The 24,655-nt window shown below is 45.2% G+C and overlaps 1 protein-coding gene across 1 annotated transcript in view; it reads right to left on the bottom strand.

The window, feature by feature from the left end:
- Window positions 1–24,655, bottom strand: part of CACNA1E (calcium voltage-gated channel subunit alpha1 E) — a 470,804-nt gene that overhangs the window by 88,490 nt on the left and 357,659 nt on the right. The window contains exons 10-14 of the mRNA XM_075997040.1: window positions 7,117–7,232; window positions 2,835–2,888; window positions 2,117–2,206; window positions 970–1,179; window positions 126–238 (exon numbers count right to left, since the gene is read on the bottom strand). Of these exons, the coding sequence (XP_075853155.1) occupies window positions 126–238; window positions 970–1,179; window positions 2,117–2,206; window positions 2,835–2,888; window positions 7,117–7,232 (583 nt within the window). The remainder of the gene's footprint in view (window positions 1–125; window positions 239–969; window positions 1,180–2,116; window positions 2,207–2,834; window positions 2,889–7,116; window positions 7,233–24,655) is intronic.

The following is a 24,655-nucleotide window of genomic DNA, read 5'->3' on the forward strand; positions in this document are numbered from 1 at the left end:
CATCTATTCCCCTTTTATAAATTCCGCTTTCCATGCCTCACGCTGAGTGACAGAGCAAGCTGCTTATCTAGAACCATGGCATATCAACACAAAGCAGGAGGACAGGCAGGCTTCCAGGGACTTACCCCAAAATCAAAGCAGTTGAACGAAGAGTGAAAGTAAAGGCGCGGCCCCATGCCGTACATCTTCAGGGACATCTCTAAGAGGAAGAGTCCCAGAAACAGAAATTCTGCATAGTCTGAAAGATAACCAGCAGAAGCATTTGTTCCCCAGGTGAAATGGGCTCCTGTATCCCCAACACACATACCTACCCACAGAGGAAGCCATAATACAGAGCAAGGACATTCGGTGACCATGTCAGGCCAGAGCTGGGAAGAGCCTGATGACCTATAAATATTTCCTGACCCAGGATGAGTCCCAGGCATGTGGTACAGATCAGCTCTGCTCTCTTTTGACAGGCAGGTCTGTCACTGGCCTTTAAACGGAGAGGGTCCTCGGAGGAGAAAAAATATTTTATGGTGGCTTTGATGGAAGAGCAGGACTCCTCTCCACGTGCCCCACAGGGACATCTCCTGGCCCTCACTCACTCCCAGTGGCAGTCTTATCCAGAGCTGCCCTATACATTTGGTCTATTTGAGGTATTCATTGCCCTAAGAACTTTAGTGATCAAAACTCCCTACACCATTGTGTCTCCTTAAGAAACCAACTGAAGGCTTTTTAGTACCCAAAGTGTAAGGTTATCTTGTCAACTCATCAGCAAGGATTTGCTTACCTGATTCAATAATGAATGAAAGCTGAGAACAGTCACATGGTAAGCCAGCCCCCTTGAGGACAGCTCTGGCCTCCCTGGCAGCGTGCAGAGGAAGAACCCTGGGCTGGCAGAAGTCCAGCCAGGCCTAGCACGATGCTTTGCTCTTATATTCACACGTCAATCAAAGCCACCCCACTGGGGGCCCGGCAGTCACTTACAGAGAAGGTGGGTGAGCCACTGGGGCTGGTTGTGATGGACGATGGCCACACAGGCGGTGTTGAGTGCCACGAGGCTCAGCACAATCCAGTAAAACACCTGGGACTTGACCATGTGGCGGATAGAGATGCGCAGAAGCCTTTCCTTGTGCCGGAAATAGGAGGCCCCATCGACCTTTGCACTTTTGATACTGGCTCGGGCAAGAGGTGTGCCTAAGGGGGACAAGTGAGGAGGAAGAATGAGATTGAGAAATATCCTGGGATCACCCTCCATGGCCAGGAGGCATTCAAAGAGCAAGGTGAGCAGCTTCGGTCCCAAGGCAAGGTGGCTGACACAGCGCAGGCCCGGGGGATCCCCGAGTTCCGTGGCGGAGACCCTGCTTGTCCTCTCTGGGCACTCTCAGTCCTAGGAAAGCTTCCCCCAGCAGGACACCACGCAAATACTCAGTGTCTTGAATCCTAATAGGATCATGTTTATTTTTGCAACAGATTGGGCTTCTCTCTGCCCTTTCCTTCTAAATATGCTTCGGGCACTGGAATCCTTCTGCCGCACTGGTGATCTTTCTACCGCTGGCAGCACAAAGCAGCAATGAGCACTGTGAGTCTCTTCTGTTTTTAAAGATGGAGTGAGACCTTTCTCTTTGTCTAGGGAAGAAAAACTTGCCATCAGCCAGAATTCTCTTAAGAGAATCTGGAATTGAGCACCAGTCCAGTTAAAGGGTTGACAAGAGGAATTAGTTTAAATGTCACGTGATGGGAGGAAGTGGGTGTGACTTTGAGCTCTCACATCTGGGTCGCTAGAAGCAAGAGGTCCTCAGGAGCCTTTGAACAACACCACAGGGTAGGTTGTCATCATTACACCCAGGAGAGAGAGGAGACATCTACAAATGAGATACATCTGCCACATCTGAAGAACCTGATTGGATTCTCAGCCCTAAACCCCACATTTCATGTAAACAGCATCCCCTGGTCCATCATTTTTTGGGGGGGCATGAATTATTGTCATCTAGAATAGATTCCCATGCTTTTCCTTAATTACTCCCCTAAGTTCTGGATTCTTTTCCTTCTTGTGGTGCTTCTCAAAAGATAGGATCTTCCTTTTCATGGGGGAGTCAAAGAAGTAAAAGAAGATCTAACGGGATCCACTCACCCACAGAAGAGATATCGACGCAGTGCTCATCACTGGAGTCTCGGGTCATGGCCTCCGTGCGGCTCCTTTTGATGGTTGCCCTTCGAAGCACTACACCAGGGAAGGGGGAGGCCAGTGAGAGGCCACAAGTACACCCAGGCCATTCTGGACAAAACTTGAGGACCATAGGCAAGAGGCCTTGTGCAAAGGCCCTGTGACCCAAGCGTCTGCCTTTAATCCCTGAGCCATGGTGACAGAAATCGAGAATATCTACAGAACCACAAACGCTGCGCTCACTACCTCCTCCTGAAACACAGGGCTCCAGAATCTTCTAGAACTTGCCTAAATGCAGTAGGAAAACCTGCAGTCCGCACCTGTTTGTTCTCGCTCTTCATAAACAATGCCACTTCCCGGCAGTGAAAGCGATCTCAGGCTAATCCCCACACATTTTAAAAGTAGACCCTTTCTGTGCCATTGGTCGTGTGATGGTCTCTTCAATGCACAGTATCAATCACATGCCCGGGAACAAAGCAACTCTAAGGGTTCATTTTCATCACTTTAAAAGGCATTTAAATCTGTGACTCAATTCCCTTCATTTTAAAGCATGACAGAGAGGCTTTCCTTTAAAATCCCAGAGCGCCCTCTTTTGTTTCTTTCTCCTCTTTTGATCAAGAGAAGTTGCCACGCCTAAGAGGGGCAGATGCAAAGGTGAGAGGAGGTGTTGGAGCACTTTCCTTACCTTCCAAGGCGGACGTTCCAGTGTTTTTATTTTCTTCAGCAAGCATGACTTCCTCTACATGGGAACAAATGGCTTAGTAAGTTATCTGTAAATAACAAATTATTTTGCAAAAACAAAATCCCTCAGGGACAGCTCTGGCTCCAGGGTAATAGCGAGAGAGCAAAGGGGGCAGAGGCTGTCATGGGCACCAGCGTGGAAAACAAGTCACAGAGGGAGCACAGAGCACAGAACAGAAAGGAAGTCCTCGCAGAGGGGCGCGTGGCGGCTGGTTGGCAAATCAGCCAATTCAGCTGTGTGTCTGATACCCTCACTCAGAGGGACAGGGGTTAGGAAGAAGTGATCTTTTTAACTTAAAACCTCTAAGTTGAGAGGAATGAAAAACTTTAATTTCTGTGTTTTCTCCCACCCAAGTCCTGTCTCCTCTTGTCTGTGCGTCCTCCGTCCGTCCCAACCTCGACGCCTCATTCAGGAGGTGAGCCCACCTCCCCGTCTCAAGGAGGGGTACAGACGCCTCAAGGCCATCGGAGAGAGGCCAGGGATTGCAGGGCTGCCTCCCCTGTCCCCACCACTTCTCTCCTGCAGTGAGGCAGGGCTTGAGCCAAAGAGGCCTGGGCCCATCAGGAATGTATCCCTATGGTATAATAAAAAACATACATTTGGTTTTTGTCTCTGGTTTCTGGCCCAGAGTCTTTTGTATGCTAATAAGACGGCTCATGGAAGAGACAGAGGCCCTGGATAGCTTAAGGCTGGTGGCTGGTGGCCAAAAAAGGCAGCCACATGATTAGAGGGTTGGGCTCTCAGCCTCTCCCTACCCTACACTTCTAGGGAGGGGAAGGGGGCTGGAAATGAGTTTAATCACCAATGCCCAGAGATTTAACCAAGCATGCCTACTTAGCAAAATAGCCATAAAACCCCCTAAACGAAGGGGCTTGGAGAGCTCTTAGGCTGGTGAATGCGTAGAGGACGTGTGGGAGGGTGGTACGTCCAGGGGAACACAGAAGCTCTGTGCCCCCCAAGCCCCACACTTGGCCCTACACATCTCCTCCATTCGGCTGCCCCTGAGAGGTAGCCTTTATAATAAACTACTAAAAGTGTAGATTTTCCACAGTTCTGTGAGTTATTCTAGCAAGTTATTGAACCGATGGACAGTGGAGGTGGGGGTTATGTGAACCTCCGAATTTGCAACTGGCCAGGCAGAAATGCTTGTCGCCTGGGACCCCACTTTCGGCTGGCATCTAAAGTGGGGCAGTCCTGTAGGACTGAGCCTTTAACCTGTGGGGTCTGCCTGAACTCTGAGCAGTATTTAGCGTGAGAATTTAGTTGACTTGTCAGACACCTGGTTGGTAATAGAGAACTGAAGGATTAGTTGATGCTGGAACAACATTTGGTGCTTGGTGTTTGGGCAAGGGCAGACCCTGTGCTCTGTCCTCCCGGCCTCCCCAGGAGGAGTCCTGTGCTCCACCGAGCTGCCACCAACTGAGGGGTACCATTTCCTTGTTGGCCTAGACCTCACTAGCGTCCCTCCAAACGTACAAGCGAAATAGCCCCTCTGCTCCACTTCTGGTGGGATCCCAAGTACCCTATCGGTGGTGGTGTGGACAAGTTCTGATCTCAATCCCGGGCCAGGTTGTTGGAGGCCTCAGCAATCGCTGCCTCAGACCCCATCTGGTGGCTGGGGGAGCAGCTTGCAGCAGACCCTCTTAAACAATGGTTTAATTTAAGCACTTTTAACAAGTACAAGGACAGTAGGAGAGGGCAGTCATTACCGCAATTCCAAATGCATCTGAAACTGAGAGTATGTAATGCATTTCCCAGGGAGGGGAACATTTTGAGCCCAGGATAGTACTATGCAGGATGGCTATTACACCAAGCCATAAACGTTCAGCTTTCTTTTTTAAGTACAGCCTCTGGCAAAATGCTAAGCTAATAGGTTAAGTGTTATTGGTGGGGTGCTTCTTCCTGCAGACATAGAGGGTTTTAAAGTCATTTTATAGCACATGTTATTTGGAGGGCATCATTTTAAAATTAGGTACTTGTTAAAATACCTCATAGCGACATTAATTACCTTAGCCAGAGTCACTTTGGCTATGCACAGTGTCTGGGCTCTGGGGTGGGCAGATCTGGGGACCCCCAGGGTGGACGGAAGGTGTGTGAGCTGCCCAGCGAGTCTGGGAAGCGCTCGAAGGCTCTGGATGTGCCGAAAGCACCCTCCTTCCCCCGCCCCCAACGCCTTTTGCCAAGTTCGCTTCAGAACTTGAGTGTCTTTCCAGGGAAATGTAACCCATATGTCTCTGATTCACTCACGCTCCATTTGTAAGGGAAGGGCCGGGAAGCACAACTTGACGTCGCAGTGCGTCTTTTTTCTTAGAAGGAGGAGAGCGCTGGCTTTGCCAACTGGAAGGAGGGGAAGCCTTGGAATCTTGCGAGCATTTGAAAGGCAGAGCCGCAGAGAGCAGCTCACCTCGCCCCGGCCTGTGCGGGGTCACGGCCAAGGCCGGGGGGGCTCGCTTCCGGGTCTGCTGCCAGCTCTCGGTGGTCTGTCAGATGGCTCCTCCGCGGAGGAAGCCAAGGGCAGGTGGGAACGTCATGCTGCCGGCCTGGCCTGGAGGCCAATCTGCTCGGCCTGCCGAGGCGAGGCTGAGTTTCCATTCTGGGAGGAGGTAGGGGAGAGTCGCGGCCACCTCACCCCTACATAAAGCCTTGGAGAAAGGGTGACACGGAAGCACAGCCCGACATGCACTGCTTGTGCTTCCACGGGTGACCAGGGAGCGTGGACAGCCCCAGACGGGGGTGCTCATCTGGCTTTCAACCACACACGCACTCTCTCAGCCCCCAGCGGTAATCGGAAGTTGAGTCCAGAGCTTAGAGGGGCCTTTGTGGGTTGGAAGTCAGAGTGAGAGTGTCACGGCGTCATCCTGAAACTGCTACAGAAGAGTAAGGCTCAGGCAACTAAGCATCGAATCGCACTCCGAATTCTTCCTCCAGGACCTGACATGAGTGCTACGCTTTCCGCTAGGGACAGAGAAAAGATGCTGACTGTCACATGTTTATTGTTTTATTTAAAAAATCACTCTTTGCTCTGAAAGAAAATGAAGATATATAACACCAATGAAATCCAACATCTAAAATAATAAAGAAAGCAAATGTGTCCCTTTTACTGGCAGAAACCGGGTGAGGGATGCCCCTCATCGGCAGCTGAGCTGCACTCAGACTTGAACCCGGTGGCTCCGTGGGTTAACAAAATCACGACAGGTTCAGCTGTATTGTCACAGCTGGGCAAGAACTACTCCTGATGCTGAGCCACAGGGTGGGGACCCATGACAGCTCAGGGCTTGGGCTAACACCTGTTCCCACCATCGTCTCTTCCCTGGGTGGCTGCAATGGCCCCAACAGCCTGTCTCCCTGCTCTCAGCCTTGTCTTCCTACGGTCTATTCTCAATGCTGCACCCAAGTGCTCACTGACAATCTTAAGTCAGAGAATGTGGTCCTATGTCACTCACAGTAAAGGCTGTAGCTCTCGCAGTGGCCTCTATGGTCACATGGGATGGCTGCTCACTCCCCCGTGACAGCCTTCACCCTGTCTCCTGCTACGTTGTCCTTGTCCCGTCCTCATTCTGCTCCCTGGCACTCCTAGCCCCATCTGCCAGGACAAGGACTCAGCATGGAAATCCTCCTCTCCCAGCCCTGCCCGTGGTTCACTCCCTCATCTCTGCAGGTCTCCACGCAAACGGGCCTGCCCTGACGCCCTACTTAAAACTGCAGCACACCCTGCACCCCATAACCCCACCTTGATCCGTTTTCCCATTGGACTCGATCTTCTCATTGCCTTCTCACGAGTCATTCATTCGCTGTTGTGTTCATTGCTGCTTCCCCACAAGAGAGGGGCTCGGGAGAGCTGGGGGTCTGCGTGGCCCACTGCCATATCCCTGTGCCCAGTGCAGGGCCTGGCACAAAGTAGGTGCTCAGTAAACATTTGTTGAATGAATGCATTGTAATGAGCAGCACGAGGAGCAGTATTATCAGGTGTCACCATCCCAACCTGAGCGCGAAGACTGGGCTGTTACCTTTTACTCAGTTCTCCTTGCTAAGGTGCCTGCCTGGTGGATGAACACTTAGACCCCAAAGGAAGAAAGTGAGACCAGCAGGGACCCCAAAGAGCTAATGAGGCATCCAGACCTTCTTCTCCCCTCTGGTCTGAGCCGCCCAGACTGGCAGCTCTGGGGGTGAGGGTTGGCTCTGCTGTCTGCGCAGCCCCCCGCCCCTGCAGCCCGCCGGGCCTCACCTGCTTTGTCTATCCAGGCGCGGTAGCCGTTCAGCTCGCGCTCGATCTGCTGCTGGCGCCGCAGCTTCATGAAAGCTCTGCGGTTCTCCACTCTCTCCCTCTCTTTGGCAAATTCCCTGCAGACAAGAAGGATAAGATTCACCGGGTTTGCACAGTGCCATGACTAAGGGGAAGGGCGATGAGTGAAGACAGGGCCTCTGGGAGGGCACTTTTGTCCCCCCCACGTCCCCTCCTCTGACCCGGGCTGCAGTGACGATCTGCTTGCACAGGAACACCTCATGCAGCCTCGTTCAGGAAGGCTTCGTGCATTAACTGCACCCCAGTTAGGACTGGCACCCCTGCTTGCTCCATTTTGAAAGGTACTTTCTTAACCATTGTGACGAACTAGGTTTCAAAATGCCATGTCCCATCTCCTTGGCTACAACAGAAAACCCTCAGCCCTCTGAAGGGCACGGTGACCCTTTCTGCTTTTGATGATGACAATGACTAATGTCCACAGAACATTTACCATGCGCCAGCCCCGTATGAAGTTTTTCATACCCATTAACTCACTCAATCCTCACAACCACCCTATGAAGCAAGCACTATTAAAATTTCTATGTGACAGATGGGGACACCAAGGCTTAGAGAGGGGAAGTGACTTGCTGGGATTTGAACTCTTAACCATAATGCTGTGCTGCCTCTGGTGTCCTGTGGTGCTCAATAAAGGCTGCCACCAAAAGCCAATGACACCGATGACTTGAAGCTGAAATGCTGTTTGAAGGTGGCTGTGTCGGTTAAATAAGAAAGGGAGGAGAGTGGGCCGGGCACCTGGCCCCAGCAGAAGGGCAGGCGGGGTGGGGCGCAGGGAGATGACCAGACATGGGAAAGCCCAGGTGAGGGTTGGGAAGAAGGTAGCGTCCGTGGCAGGCACTGGGGACCAAAGCCACTCTGTGGAATGAGAGAGTAAAAACACTAACTCTCCACCAGGCAGAGTCCTGCCCAGAAAAAGCTAGAGAAAAAAATAATAAGAAATAAAAAGAAAAGACTATAGCGCCATGGGAAAAAGAGGAGAGAAGAGGACTGAAGGTTCCCTGGGAGTGTGGAAGAGGGTCAAATTACATGGGGTGAGCAAATGGGGATTAAAGAAATAGTCATTTGCTAATAGACTCTTCCAGAAACCACCTCTACCAAAGCCTTTCTTATCACCAAACACCCAGGAGGCCCCCCTGCTAATATAGGGCCCCCATCCATGCCCCAGATGTCCTCCCACCACCCCAGAAGCTGTCCCCTGTATTCGAGATGATCCCCGTGAATAAGGAGCTGCAGCCTGAGGATGAGGGAGCCCAGCACCCACTGCGGGCCTGCCAGCCCCTCCCTCAGGTCCAGGAAAGAAGAAACCAGGGACGACATGCCCCGGACACAGAGCAGGGGAAGCGGAGGGGCCAGTCTACCGTGATGCAGAGACACCTGCTTGCACGCACCTGGCCTTCCTGCCAAGACAGCTTGCTTGCTTGGGCACAGCCACCTGCTTATAATGGTCACAGTCAGGCTGAGGGTAGGAGGACAAGGCACATTGGAAGGAGAAATTCTCCCATGTCTGGCATCAGTGGGTTTTACTAAGGTGCTGTAGGGGAAGGGAAGGGGAGAGTCAAAATGAAGAGCGACCAGGGCCAGGGAGGGTAACAGAATTTAAGTCGTGGGATGCCCCCTTTTCCTTTCTGCATTTCAGCAATTTGGAAGTAACTTGAAGCTAGCTTGGTTCATGGCATCATCATCCACCAAAGATCTTACTTTTGGTTCTTTGCTTCTTTCTATCTCTGCTATCCAATTATTAATGGTTCCATTGTTCTGTTTTTCTACTTTCAAACAGCACTTGAATGTGCCCTCTCTTCTCCATCCTCATGACCTCAGTCCAACACCTCATCCTTCCCTGCCCCGACTGTTGCAATAGCACCTCTCTGGTCTCTCAACCATCTGTCTCTCTTCCCTTCATCTCATCCATCTCACAGCTATTAGCGTATCTCTTTAAAACACCATTGGATCTTACCACTTCAAACCGTAAGTAATAACATTTGTGTGCACTTCTTAATTTACCAAGCACCTTCATACATTTTGCTCATTTAATCTTCACGACCACTCTAAGAAGGTAGAACAGGTATTTTCACCCTCTATTTAAAAGTCAAACAACTTGATCAATTTTAAGTAAAAAAACAGAGCCACAACCGGAACTCAGGCCTGCTGCTCTAAGCACTCAAGTTCATGGTGCCCCACTCGGTTTCCAAGACCCATGACACTTTTGAATGCGAGTTTCTTCATCTTTCACATGTATGTGTCTTGATTTTTCAATGAAGCTCTGGAGGGATCCAGGGATGTCTAATAGGAAGGTAATATTTTAAGCAAGACCTTGAAAAAGACGACTTTCAGCAGGCTCTGACCAGAGGAACGCAATTGCCCTTGAGCATCGGGGGTGAGCATTCTCACCAATGTCTCCATTTTCCAGCTCAGAAAACTGAAGCTAAAGAGGCTTACGTGGCTCTTTCAGAGGGCACATGTGCTAGGACACAAAGCCACTGAGAGGAACCATGACTCTCAGATCTTCTAAATTCCACCTTCTTTCTACTCTACCATCAATTCCAACACAGCCTCCCGCGCCTCTGCCGAAAGAGGTACAGTTAACACGGCCTTCAAGGCTTTCACATCTGAGCCCACACCTCATCTCCCACCATCCCTAGCCACCCTGCAGCTGCCCACAGCCCACCACCGCCACCATCCAACCACTGCATGCCGCCCATCCTTCCTACACACGCAGGGTGGGTTTCAAGGCTGGTTTATACTGCTTTCTGCCTGCAATCCCTTTATCTTCCTGAGTCTGTCAAACGCCTTCTTCAAGGTCAAGTTAAAACGTCACCTCTTCTGTTTGGCCTTTCCCTTCTCCCAACCCCCTACCCTGCCCCCCTGTCTTCTGGTCTCCACTCTACCTCTCTCTGCAGAGTTCATCTTATAGTCAGACCTTTAGTGTGGTCAAATGGATGTTTGACTGTTGCTCCCTCTATGTGAGTTTTTTTGGAAAACATTCTATTAATATCTTACTCAGGACTAGAATAGGCCTTGCACATACCATATATTCAAGAGATATTTTCCTTTACCAGGCTGACCAGGTGAGCACACTAATAGCTTTGCCCCAGCTCCCAGAGGCTTAAATGAAGAAGCGCTCCATCTCTGCGCCCACCCCGAAAAACCCAGGTGAACTAGCAGTAACTCCTGGACACTGCCACCAGTGTCCCTTTGGTTAGCCCCACTAAAGTCACTGTAGAATTAGTCTATGAAGCACGTGGTGTGTCACCCCTATCTGGCCCCTAGGATGGGGGTGTAGCTTGATCGCTGGTGGGATAGGCCAGCAAACCCCAGTCTAACCTCCCTGCGTGTTTAGAAGTTTCCTGGTTCTGGGTCTCGCCAGCTGGGTTCCCCGCCTTTTTTTTTTTTTTTTGCCTGCCATTGCAGGCCCCCGTTGTCTCCCAGCCTCCCACCTGGCATCCTGGCTGGGACTCACAGGCCCAGAGCCTGACAAATGTGGGCAAGTCTCTTGGCTAAAAAAAGTAAAGCAAAAACTGTGCACCCCTGGGGGTACTTCCTAAGCAGCTCCAGCACCTGAGTGGAGGAGGAAAGCTCTAAGTGGGAGACCTTCTTCATCATGCTCATCAATAAGTCTTTTCTGTTTTGTGCTTTCACTGGGAGCCCGGTAGAAATTTTGGCACCAGTATCTTTCATGACTCTTCTCACCCCTGCCCATTACTGTTGTCATTTTTTTGTGCCCATAAGTCTGTCTTCCTGCCTAGTCTGTAGCTTTCATGAAGCCAAGCAGAGCCTGCCTAGTATCATATTCCAACAAGGACCTATGAAGTTTAACCCAGTGCCTGGTATTATAGATTCCAGATATTATAAAAATATTAAGAGCTAATATTCACATAGCACACCTAAAATTTTTAAAAATTTACAAATTTTCATGTAAATTAATTCAATTATATTTTTGAAAACCCTAGGATATTCAGAAAGGTCACTTGCCCAAGATAACCCAATTAAGCAAGAGGCAGAGACAGAATTTAAACTAACGTCTTCCGATTCTAGGTTAAGTTCTGTTTCCACAATGCCTCAGCTATCTTCCCTGATAGCTAGAAGTCAACATTTACAATCTACAAAAGAGATTTCATTTCAGTCCAAAGTTGAGGAAAATAAGGATATAAAAACAAAGATTTTTTTAAAGGGACTGTCCCGTTTTTTTGAGACAGCAACATAAAAATGCATTGCTCTGTGTTGGGTTAATAAAGACATAGAATAAAATTCACAGCATTAGTCAAGCTAGTGATATACTGCTTGATTTTGTGTCCATTTATTCATACACATATGGCATTCTGGGGAGAACACGAGCAAACAAGATTCAGTTCTATTACATGCTCGAAATAAGCAAATATCCTAACCTCAGATTTAATATACCCACCAGGCTCAGGAGTATACAAGGTGGCTAGACCTGGGAAAAGGAAGCATATCGCTTTCACTTGTCCCTCTCTTCCTTGGGGACCTGAGTACTTTCTCCTCTTCACAGAGGATCCTGAGGTTATTCAGATGATGCTGCTTTTACAAAGCTAAAGCGTATGATTGTCACTTAGTCAACCAGATGACCACTGCCACATTCCCTATTGTCAGGCAGCTCAGAGAGTGGCCCTCTGAATTATCTCAGTTTATCCAATTGCCTTGGGTCAAGCCACAGGAAGTTTGAAAGTGGAAATCTGGTTTACAGCGGAAGAGTATCCATGACCTGAAGGCCCCTTGGCATTGGCCTGTAGCTTACAGTAAGAGGATGGTGACCACCTTTTTTTCTCTTTGTTTCATCCAGTCTTTCTACACCCAAAGATGGAAAAGAAATGAGATCGGATGCAGCTAGACCTCAGAGTTCCAAACAAGGAGAGCAAAGATAAACCCCCACATTATGCAGAAGAAACCCTGCCTGGTCCATGTCGGGAGCAAGGGATCCAGGCATCCTCTGCTACTAATAAACTGGGCTATAACCACGGTTTCTTCATCAGTCAGGGCTGACATCAGGACACATGAAAACTCTGCTCATAACCAGAGCAGGGACAAATCTGGTTTACTGTACAAGTCCTGATTGGCTTTCCAGAAGAGATTGCATAATGATAAAAATCCACATTGTGTTTCATTGCAGATAATTCCCTTTACCCAACTCTCTTATCCATAATTTTAGGATGCTTCCTCCAGCCCCACTCTGGCACCCCCGGGGGAGGGTGACTGCAGTGTCCCCTCACAACACAGCTCTCACATACATGAAAGGAAGGTGAGCTGGGGCTAAGCATGGATGAGCCTCTATTCTGGTTGCCACATATGTGTGCAAGGGTTGGGCTTCCAAATTTCAGTTACAGACGCTCGGAGGAAGGCTGGTCTCCTTGCACCGCATGGTTAAGTACAGTTTTCTTCTTTCATCCTAGTTACTGAATTTGCATTTGTGACTGCTTTTGTTTTCCAGCAGTTTACATGAGAAGCGTAAATTGTAAAAATCAACTACTCATACACAGCCAATTCTACAGTATGCACAGAAGATGAAATGGAAGAATGACATAGACAATTTCAGACAAGGTAGAATGCCCAAAACATTTATCGTGTGTGCCTGGAGGGGACAAGGGAAAGAAGGCTGAGTTCTCTTTGAAATCATGTTTAGGTTAATTTTAAAATTAATATTTCATGAATTCATAGACCTATAAAGGAGCCATTGCCACAGATAATTCACAAAGTGGCTAATCTGTATCTTAATAAATTAATGTGACTGTTTTTAGCCCATAGGGTTTTGATGAGAAGGGCTTGGTGTTGCACATGTCTAGAATTGATCATGATGCTACTAACTCTTGGGGATGAGAATTGACATGCACTAACGCCTTGCTCCAGCTGAAATTTCTGCCCACGTATGTCACCCTGGAGTCGCATGGCATCTAAACAGGTATTTCCACGTTTGTCTAGCGGGGACGATGTTCTGACAGGCCCGCTGTGGCGAGAAAGCTTCTGCTGGAGGACTGTTTGGCTCAGGTTTTAGCCAGACCTCTCCTCCCAGCTCAGTACACACAGGGAGCTTTGTTTACTGATGCGAGGCCATCACTGCTGTCATGGTAACCAAAAGGAAGACAAAGCCCGCCAGGATGGGCTGGCCTGTGTGACTCAAAGATCTGTTTGCCCACACTCCTGTACACACTTGCATGCTTCATCACACACACATTGGCACGGGTGCACACATGCTCATGCGCGCACAGGAGGCATATGTAGACAGACTCTGCCAAGCACACAAATAGCCGCACGGTCACACTCCTATTAATCTTCAGAGTCTCTATTTCAGAGGGGTTTGCTACCCACAAGGAAACCTTGCCCATGTTCCTGTAAGACCTTTGCTTCAGGAAGGAGGAATTTGGGTTAGATATCCAGCAAAACCTCACCAATCCTAAAAGTTCTGAAATTAACAGAGAAGTTGGGAAAGTCGGATGGGCAATTGTGTGTTGGCAGTGATTTAGTTTCAACACCATTGGGTAATGAGCTGGGGGCAGGGGTGAGACTTTTCAGTGTTCTTATGTTCTCAGTGTTCAGTGTTCTTATGAACCCGGGGAATCTTTTCTCCCATTTTTTTAGAGGAGCAAACACAGCCCCAGAGAAGGTAAACACTTACTGAAGGTCACACAGTTCAGCAGTATTATAGATATTTATGCCTTATCCCTTGACTTGTTCCAAAAAGGATTTAAGGAGACTTAGGCTGTCAATAAATAAAGGCCAGAACAGAATCTAGCCCTCTAAATCCTACCCACTGTTGACTCTCATAAGCAGGACAGGTGTCCAAATGGGTGAGGGGTGCAAATAAATACTCAGGCACAACGTCATACTGGGCAACTCTTCCTTAGAATCAAGGGCTTTGGGACGGCTCCTCCCATGAGCAGAAATCCTTCCCTACAGTGGTTAAGGCAAATAAAAGGCATTACACAAAGTATGGTACCCCCTTTCCTTCAGCCCTTCACTCTATATTCACAGCAATAGAAGAAATGCCATGAGTCTAACAGAGTAGGATGTCAGGCGAGGAGGACGCAGCAGACCACCTGTCCCAGGCCAGCCTTTTACACGCAAGAACGCTACAGCTTAGAGAGAGGGCAACTTGCTGTCCCAAGGTCTGCTGCTTGGCCGGGGCATCACTTAGATCCCCACGTTCAAATCCAGCACTATTTCACAGCTTCCAGATTTCCTTAGGATCTCAGGGAATGATGGGTCTTTTGCCTTTTTCTTGGTGACATCGAGATCTCATTTACTTATTTGCTGGAGTAGGTATAGTGAAGAAAGGCCTGGCAATCAGTGTAAAGGGAATAATGAAGAAAATGGAGTATGCTTCCTGCTCTGGTTTTTAACCTTAAAGTTCGTATGATACAGGGTGTTCAAGCATAATGGTTAGGGGCTCTGAAATTGTACAGACCTGGGTTTGAATCCCAGCTTCATCATGGTGTGATCTGGGGCAAGTTCTTAACCTGAGTCTTGGTTTCCCCATTTGTAAAATTAGAATAAATACCACAGCTATCTCAAAAGGTTGATTGTGAGGCTTAAATAGATAGCAAGTGAAAAGGATAGTATCTAGGACATATGACAGCCACTTAGAGCACCTCGTGTTACTGACATTTCTGTGAAGCTATCAGATAACATATTATCGAGGCCTTCATATGCATATATTCATTCTCCCTCCAAAATATAATTTACTGAGTGTCTACAGCATGGTAGGTATTATTTTAGGATATGGGAATACAGTAGCAAGTATAAAAGCAAAGTCCTTGTCCCCACAGGGCTTACATTATACTGAAGGAGAAAAACACTAAACAGGGTAAGTATAATAGACAGTATGTTATATCCTGATAAGCCCTCAGGGAAAAAACAGCAGACGAGAGGTATAGTCAGTATTGGTGGGGGTGGGGGCTGGGATTTTGGGTCACCTGAGGAGTGACATGAGATGGGGGCCTGGGAGAGGTGACAGCCAGGGCAAAGTTGAGGGCAGGAGCATCTTGCAGGAGCTTGTGAAGAACAGAAAGGGGCTGATACATCTCGAGTGGGCTGAGTAAGTGCTGGACGAATGAGATGATGTCACAGCGGGCGACAGGCCAGGTGGAGCTGGAGGGCTGGGTCACGTGGAGCCTGAGAAGCTCTATGAAGACCTGACTCACTTAGGGTGACTGGGAAAGCGCCGGTGGGGGTGCAGCTGAGGACTCACACGATGCCATTTACGTTTTCAGAGAGTGTCTATGGCTGTGCTGTTAAGGACAGACAGAAGAAGTGGGTGACCTTCCCATTACGTCCAGATGATGGCGGAATTGGCCAGAGTGGTTGGAGTGGGGCTCCCAGAAGATAGTGGGGTCCTGGATCTACCCTGAAGATCCAGCCAGGAGGACACGCTGGTCCTTGAACGAAGAGTGTAACAGAGATATGAGCCCGAGATGACCCCAAGGCATTCAGCTACAACAAGTAGACAGATGGAGGGAAATGAACTGAAATGGAAAAGATACTGGGGGAGCAGGTTTGAGAGGGTGGAAATCAGGAGTTTGGCTCTGTGTGTAAGTCAGCCGGATATTGTGACACATTCCTATTAAAGATCTTTAGGCCCAACAGCAGTGCTTCTATGTTATCCATACAGTATGTGCCAACTGCTGCAGGAGTCATCAACCGTGAGCGAAAGAACACCCTGGAGCCTCTGTCCACCACCCTTCCATCTCCCCTGCTCGCATGCGCTAGAAAGACATTAACTGATTACCCAGTAAAACAATCAAGAAAACTGCTGGTATTGCTGCAAATAAAATTCAAAACAAAATGAAAAAACCCATGAACATTCTTGAAGGCTGCACCGTTTCATACCCACTGCTCCATGGATCCCTTCCAACAGCAGGACGGACAGGAAGAACACGTGCTGTGAACACTGAAAAGTTATGAGTTCTCACGTGGGGGTCCTTAAAATCTTTGAAGAAATGAACTAGAAGTTCTGCAGATTGGAAAACATCAAGGCTCAAGGAGCAATGGATGACACAGTCACACAGCAGAATGCGGGTCTCCCTGCTCTGTTGAATGCTCCCCGCGTCCGTGGCACCTCCCTGCGGCACACAGACACTGCCAAGGCTCGAACTTGGAGGCACGCACGCTGCTTTCTCTCTCTCTGCCTATGCACATAATAGTGTATGTTTCAGTCACAATATTTCAGCGGGTTCAAAGCCCTGCGGCGCAGGAAGAATGAGCCACAGGGAAGTAGGAGCATTTCACATTCTTCTCTCCCCACCCTTCGCACCCCCCAACAGCACTCTAATTACAGTATAAAAGAGGCATCTTGACAGAGAACAAATGGCTGTGTTCTTTTAAGAGACACATTTTGCACTCCCCTGAGAAGCCACCGCAATCGGCTGCCTCCCCAAAAGCGTCGGAGGTTCCCAAGGAGCGGTGTGGCCGTGTTCAAGGGAGTGACTGAGAGTTTGTCACCAGGTTGAGCCTTTATACACTCCCTATCACTGCGTGGACATTTTTTTTTCCCCTTTGTAAAAAGCTTTGAATTTCCCAGAATCCTCTGTTCATCCTCCTCAGATAATTTAAACATTAAAAGATTCCTCTTCGGAAGGTAAAATGTCCTGGGTCATCATCAAAAGATTCCTCCCTGCTAAAATAAACCCTTTTCATGCGCTTTGGGATGGACAAGTGGAACAAGGAGGAGGCCCAAAGCTGACTGAAAGGGAATGGTGGAGAGAGAGGAGAGGAGCTAGAATCTGAAGGAAAAACGGGCCAGAGGGAAGCCATGAGGAGGGACTTGAAGGGAGGGGAGGGAAGGTGAGACCCAGGGCAGGCCACGCACCTAATGGAACTCACCACAGAAATGCTAACCGCCCTCCCCACGCTCACCCTTTCAGAGGCTGGGATTCCAATGGGATGGGCTTTATGGGAGTTTTCATTCACACATCCATTCATTCACATCTTCAGGGCATATTAGAAAGCCTCCCAAACTTACTTTCAGTTTTCAGACAGAAAACAAATATACAAAAACACAGCAACAACAACAAAACGAGGCTTAGAACAACCAGAATTGCCCAAATCACACCGTCTGTCCTAGAAGCAGCTGTATCTCCACCATTTCCACTCCTTGGATGTGTCTGTCTCCTCACTGGTGACCTATGATTCTGTAAGCTCCATCAGGACAGGGACTGTAGATCACTCGCTTGAGGCTACACCCATAGTCCCAGCCCCAGCTGGCTGCTCAGCAAACGTTTGCTGAGTGGATGAACTGCATGCGCCACACGCTGTAGGCAGCCACAATGCAAGAAGCAGTTCCAGATTTGGGAACAAGAGGAGAGGACGGGTCCAGGGGAGCAGGGCATGTCCCCAGTGCCTTGGCTTTCTAGAGCTACTGAGGTCAGCCCCCTCACAGGTCAGTCCTGAAGCTCTGTGGGTCCAGAATGTGCGGAATCCACACAGTGGATCTTTGGACCCCAGCTCACCCTTCTGTGACATCCACTCTCTGGGGTGCTTCTTCCCAATCTCCTTTGCTCCTCCTCTAGACACTTGGTGTCAGGCTTGAGTGCCCTGGGGCCCAAACTTAGGTCCTCTCTTCCAGCACCTTCTCCCTTCAGGTGATCCCGTACAGGCCCACAGAGATTTCTAGCTGCATCTCTATGTTCAAGATTACCAAATTTATGTCTCCAGCCCTAATTCACCACTGAACTCGAAACCCACTGATGTAACTGTCTACTTGACAATAGCAGCTACTTGGATGCCACACAGGCATCTCAATGTGACATGGCCAAGAGAGAATTTTGATTTCTCTCCCAAACTGCTCCTCCTCTAGTCTCTTTCACCTCAGTAAATAATACTATCCAAGCAAGGAGTCATTTTTAATTCTTCCTTGTTCTAACCCCAACCCCAGTCCAATGCTAAGCAATTCCTGGTAGCCTGACTCCTCCTTTCCCATCCGTTGTTGTCACCCTAGTCCACGGGACTGCAACTGCCACGTCCTGCCTGGATGCTTCCTGCCTTCGGGAGCTTGCAACAACCTCCCAACTGCCTTCCTCTTTCCACCTTTGTCCCGATCCCATTTCTCTCCAAGCGGGAAAACAGGGGGTGCCTTTTTAATATAATATGAGTCATGTTATCCTTCTGTTTAAGACTCTCTCTTGGCTTCCCACTGTTAAAATCCAAGCTCTTCATTGTGGTGCACAAGACCCCCCATGGATCTAGCTCCTTGTCCCTCTCCCTGACCATGGTGGGAAGGGGGCCTGTCCTGATAACAAACTTAAAATGAATAATCCCACGACCTGCCACAGCCTGTTTTATTTCATTAATAACATTTGTCACTAAAAAATGACCTTGTTCAACTATTAATATTTGGCTTTTTGCCTTTCCTCGAGAATGCAAGCTGCATGAGAAAAGAGTCTCTTGTGCCACATACACCATGATATTTTCAGTGTTAGAACAGAGCCTGGTGCTTAGAAGGAACTCAATATTCAATGAATGAATGAGTGAAGGTAACAGAACATCCAAAAGTAGATATTCTTTTCTCTGGAGGTTACCTCTATGAGACACGACCACTGCAGTTCACATCTGCTGGTAATGAGGTCAATTCCTTCACACCTCCAAGAATTCTCAGCCAAGCCAATCTGAAAACAAGCTGTACACCTATTCTTTATCACTTTATATGAGCTTTTAAGACCACCCCAAAGCTGTAAAGCACCATGATGGCAGGAAATTCTTTACTATATTTAGTTGAAATATCTTCTGTTGCAATTGAGACTATATCCCTTCTTTCATCTCAGTCTCATTTAAATTAATGGTTATCATCCTTTATTTACAAGTCTTTCTTAAATTGAAGATATTTAATAAATTACTAACTTCTTTAGCCTGTCTTAAAGTTAACCGAAGTTATTCATTAAAATGCAGCTAATTATTACCTCATTGAAAATGTCACCATCTATTAGAAGTAAATGCCATGAATGCAGGTGATGTACAAGCCAAGATGCTCTGCTCCTGGGTGACTAGCATGCGGCAGACATCAGTGCTTAGGACTGTGGTAGGCTATGCAGTCGCCAATGAGGACTTTGCAATGATAAATACACAACTAGAGTGAAAAAATGTCATGAAAGAAAATAAACCTGTGATATAGTAAAAAAAAAAACAAAAACAAAACAACTTTTTATTTGGACTTAGTATACCTATCAGGCTACAGGCAAGTTTATTGAACCCCTCTGAAGTTCGATTTCCTAATAAATGGCATTGATCAAAATACCAGCCTCACTGTCAACAAGCCCACAGCATGAGCAAAGGCATGGTAGATCTTCAACAGATGCCAGTTGAATCTGAAGCTCCAAAGGAGCTGTTTGCTTAAAGTGCAAATCACTATCAGTGGACAACTCTTGTAACTCTTATCGCCTTGGGATATTAACTCCGATCATATGTTTGAGAGTCAAGGATAATATAAACCAGCACCAGATAGGAAGGAATACTGGTGAGGTAGAGAGTAAGAAAGTACATCTTTTGATGAAGTCTACATTACTGAACATTTATAGATTGTTGGATTACTTTTCAACTCTAACTGGTCACCCTCTTAGATTCTAAATAACCATCACCTTCAGAAGCAGCTATTTTTATACAGTGCTTTTGGTTCAGATTTCCTTCAGAGTAAACTCTTGAGAATTGGAAGCCCTTAGAGGCATGCACGTAAATGAACACATTAGGGAGGGAGCCTCCAGCCTAGATCATAAACCCCTCCCCAGCACAGCCTTCGAAACACTGCCCAGGCCCTGGCCTTAAAACCAAGTCCCCTTCTGTATTTACAGACAGCAGTACACAGCAGTGGTACTCAAAGTAGGTCCACAGACCCGGCGCCCAATGGCCAACTGTTTCCAGTCCATGGTAAGATAAATAAGCACTCAATAACTTTTACAATAATTTGATAGGTATTTTATGTCTACCAAATATAAGAATAAAAATTGAGGGCTTTATTTTACGTATCTTTGTATTTTTCATTTCATTTTTCTGGCAATTTATTTTGTAACATGCATTTTACAAAAGTATCAACCTACATTAGACTGGACATATTAAAAAGTGATTTTTCACCACAGATAGTTTGAAAAGCACTGTCTAGAGTAAAAACATTTTCTTGTGGCTAGAAGATGGATATTGAGGGTGTCATGCTAATGACCACTTATTTTGTGTTTATGAAGCACCGGAAACTCTGCTGCATGTTTTATAAGCATTATCTCTTTTAATGTTCATAACAATACAAAATACATGGTATTACCTCACATTTTAAAAAAACACCCAAGAGTGTTTAAAAATTTGTTGATGGTCATACAACTAAGTAATGACAGAACAAGGTTCTTGTGACCACAAGCAGGTCTAGACAAACAAGAAGCCAGGAGGCCAACGCCACCAAGGCCGCGAGGATTACAGGTTTTCCTTGTATTTTTCTCTTCCTTCTTTCTGTGTGTTTCCCCCAGCCCCCATATTTGCTGTTATTCTTTTTCATCCTTTTCTTTTCTGACTTTTCTTCGTCTTTTGTCTCCAGGATGTACTCAGCTGAAAAGATAGGACCTGAGGTCAGAAAAGCCCCTGAACTCCACTACACGATGTCTCCCTTCACCTGCTCTCTGGAGTTGAGGAAATTCACATTCTCATCATGTACAGGAAGTAGAAAATTTACAGTACCCTTGTATCATCAAATAGTAGTTACTAGAAATGGATTCCTATTAAAAGCACTAGTTCTCAACAGCATAAACAAAATAGCTATAGTCTCTTGCCAGTACACACACTCTACTGATTGTTTTTAGATATCTTATATCCCAAACATTACAATGAATCTAAGTTAAAATGTTACTTCATTCTTATCTGAAAATACATTTTATCTGAAAACATCTGTATATACATGTGGCTATATCTGCAGGGACAAAGATACACACATAAGGGAATACACACCCAAGCGTATAGCTAGAACCGCATTGACGAGAAGGCTAACATCTAAAAAGATGCACCATTCCAACATTTTTTCCACAGGGTTTCCTACTCCTTTGTAGTAATTCCTCCTCCATATGAATAAGTATAAGGCTTTACTTCTGAAGGGGTAACGAGACAGGATTTGGCTAAATAATTCCGTTTAAGTGTGAAATAAGGTAGTTACTACCATACTGCTCAGAAAACTTTTATATTTTACAGAGAATCTGAAAAGTCAAAGAACTGACTTTTACTTTGGGCAGAATGCTATACTAGTGTTCTGAAATACCTTTTACACAAAACGCCCAGGTGCTGTTTAAATTTACAGCAACCTTGATAATTAATATATTCGTAAGCTTATGGGAAAGTAATAGAAATCTCCAAGGTCAAAAAATCAAAAAGAGATAAATGTCATATAAATATTTTCTCAAAGTCTGTGTCTTATCTATTAATACATTCATTATCCTGATGGTACCTTTGAGGAACAGAACTTTTTTTTATTTGATAAAACCCAGCTTATCAATTATTTTGATGTTATTGTTTATGCTTTTATAGTCTAAGACACATTTGTCTACTCTGAGTTCTCAAAGATATTCTCAAATTAATTTTTATATAACAGAAGAGAGATAAATGTCTAGATTCACTTTTCTTCATATAAATATCCAGTGGATCTAACAAAATTTATGCAAGACTTTCTTTTCCCCATTGAATTGATTTTGTACCTTTGTCAAAAATCAACCACCACATATATGAGGGATTCCATTGATCTATGTGTCTATCCTGTAGCATTACAGAAAATCTTAAAATCAAGAATAGAACATTGTCTTCCTTTTTCGAGGTTGTTTCAGCTAGCTTCTCTAAAGCCTTTGCATGTCCATATTAATTTTTGAATTATCTTGTCTATTTCTTCAAATTATCCTGCTGGCATTTTGATAGGTATTATATTGAATCTATATTGATTTAAGGATAATGGATGTTTTCAATGTATTAGGTTTTTCAATCCATAAAAATAGTATGTTTCTCCATTTTTTAAAAAAAATTCTTACGTCAGCAATGTTCTGTAATTTTCAGCAGAGACATCTTGACATCTTTTGTCATCAGATATAGTCCTAGATATTTGATGTTTTGTTACTTTAAAAAAAATTTTAATTCATTTTTAGTTCACTGAAATTGAAAGTGAACTTGATCATTATAAGTATATTCAACCCAATTAATCTTTTTGTATATTGGCCTTATATCCTGTGACCTTGCTAAAGTCACTTAATTAGCTCTAGTAAGTTTATAGATTCTACTGTTAGATTTTCAAAATATACCATGTTATCTGTGAAAAAATTATACTTTTATTTCTTCCTTTCCAATTTCTGTGCCTTTTATTTCTTCTCTTTGTCTTATTAAAATGGCTCAGATTTACATTATAATGTTGAAAAGAAGTGGTGAAACTGAAAGTCTTTGCCCATTTCCAGACTATAAGGAAAACGGATTAATATTTCAGTACGTAATGATGCTAGCTGTAGATTTCTTATAGATGCCTGTCTTAGGCCATTTTGTGGCACTATAACAAAATACCTGAAACTGGGTGATTGATAATGAGCAGAAATTTATTTGGCTCATGGTTCTGGAGACTGAGAAGTCTAAGGTCAAGGAGCCATATATTGCAAAGGCCTTTCATGGTGGAAGAGCAAAAGAGTATATGTGAGAGAGCAAGGGGAAGGGGGCCAAACTTATCTTTTTATCAGGAGCCCACTCCTGCAATAACTAACCCACTCCCACAATAATGGCATTAATCCAGTCATGAGGGCAGAGCTCTGGTGACATAGTCACCTCTTCAAGGTCCCACCACCTCTCAATACTGTTGCATTGGGAATTAAGTTTCTAATACATAAACTCTGGGAGACACATACAAATCATAGCAATGCCATTTTATCAGATTGATAACGTTCTTTTATTAACTTACTGTGAGTTGTTATTATAAAGGAATATTAAATTTTATTTTTATGCATGTGTTGAGATGTTATATATATGCTTTTTCCCTTTTATACCATTAATATGACATATTACACTGATTGATTTTCAAATGCTAAACCAACTTTACATTCATAGGTTAATTATTGCTTCGTAATGACATTATTATCCTTCATATTCTGCTAGTTTTGGTGATATTTTATTAAGTTGGTATCTATGTTCATGATGAATATTGTTCTTTTCTTATGTTTGTCAAATTTAAGGATACGGGTTATGCTGACCACATCAAATGAGTTGGGAAGTGTTCCAGCCCTCTTTATATCCTAAAGGATTTTATGAAGGATCAGTATTATTTCTTCCTCAATATTTGGTAGAATGGACTGGTAAAATGATATGGCCTAGAGCTTTCTTTGTGGGAAGATTTTAGATTACAAATTAAATTTCTTTAACAGATATGAGTTCATTTAGATTTTTAATTTCTTATGTCAGTTTTGGAAATTTTTGTTTTCAAGGAACTTCTCATTTTATTTAAGTTGTCAGATTTACTGGCACAAGATTATTCATAATATACACTTATAGGCCAAGCATGGTATTGGACACTTGTAATCCTAGCACTCTGGGAGACCAAGACAGGAGGATGGCTTGAGGTCAGGAGTTCAAGACCAGCTTGAGCAAGAACGAGACCTTGTCTCTACCAAAATTAGAAAAAATTAACCTAGAGAATGGTGCGTACCTATAGTCCAGGTACTTGGGAGGCTGAGGCAAGAGAATTGCTTGAGCCCAGGAGTTTAATGTCACTGTGAGCTATGATGATACCATTGCACTCTAGCCCAAGTGACAAAGAAAAACCGTCTCAAAAAAAATACCCTTATTATCTGATGTCTATAGGATCTATAGCAATATCTACCTTTAATTACTGATTTTGATAATTTGTGTTCTCTTTTTCTTTGAAATTTAAATTTCAAAAACAAGTTATATTATAAAGCAGACAGCATAAAAGAAATGTCAGTGAAAAGAGAGATACCCTTTTTTAAACGTAGCACCTAGAAATAGGAAATGGAAAAATGAAAGGGAGACTAATCAAAATGTTAGATAGGATGAAGGTCTTAAATAAGTCAAGTCAGAGTTCCATAAAAAGAGAAGAGATAAATGATGAGAGGAAATATTTGAAAAGTTAATACATGAATTTTCCAGAATTGATTATTCAGACACATAAATGCAGTAAGCATAATATTAAACACATATAAAAGCAGGATAGTTAGAAAGAAATCTAAAGCTGGAACTATTATAGTAAACTACATAACATCAAGACAAAGTCTTTAAAAAAGGCTGAGACAAAAAAAATCTATATAGAAAATCCAAAGGAATTGCCAAAATATTGGAACTGATAACTGTTTATAACAGAGTTTTAGGATGCAAGTTCAGTATACAAAAGTCAATTACTTTCCTATATACCAGCAATGAACAAATGGAATTTGATATTAAAAACAGAATATCATTTACATTAGCACCTCAAAAAAGTAAATTGTTAAAATGCACAGATCAATTAATTATACATAAGGAA

The sequence above is a fragment of the Microcebus murinus genome, chromosome 23 (genome assembly GCF_040939455.1).
Source record: "Microcebus murinus isolate Inina chromosome 23, M.murinus_Inina_mat1.0, whole genome shotgun sequence".
Classification (NCBI taxonomy): domain Eukaryota; kingdom Metazoa; phylum Chordata; class Mammalia; order Primates; family Cheirogaleidae; genus Microcebus; species Microcebus murinus.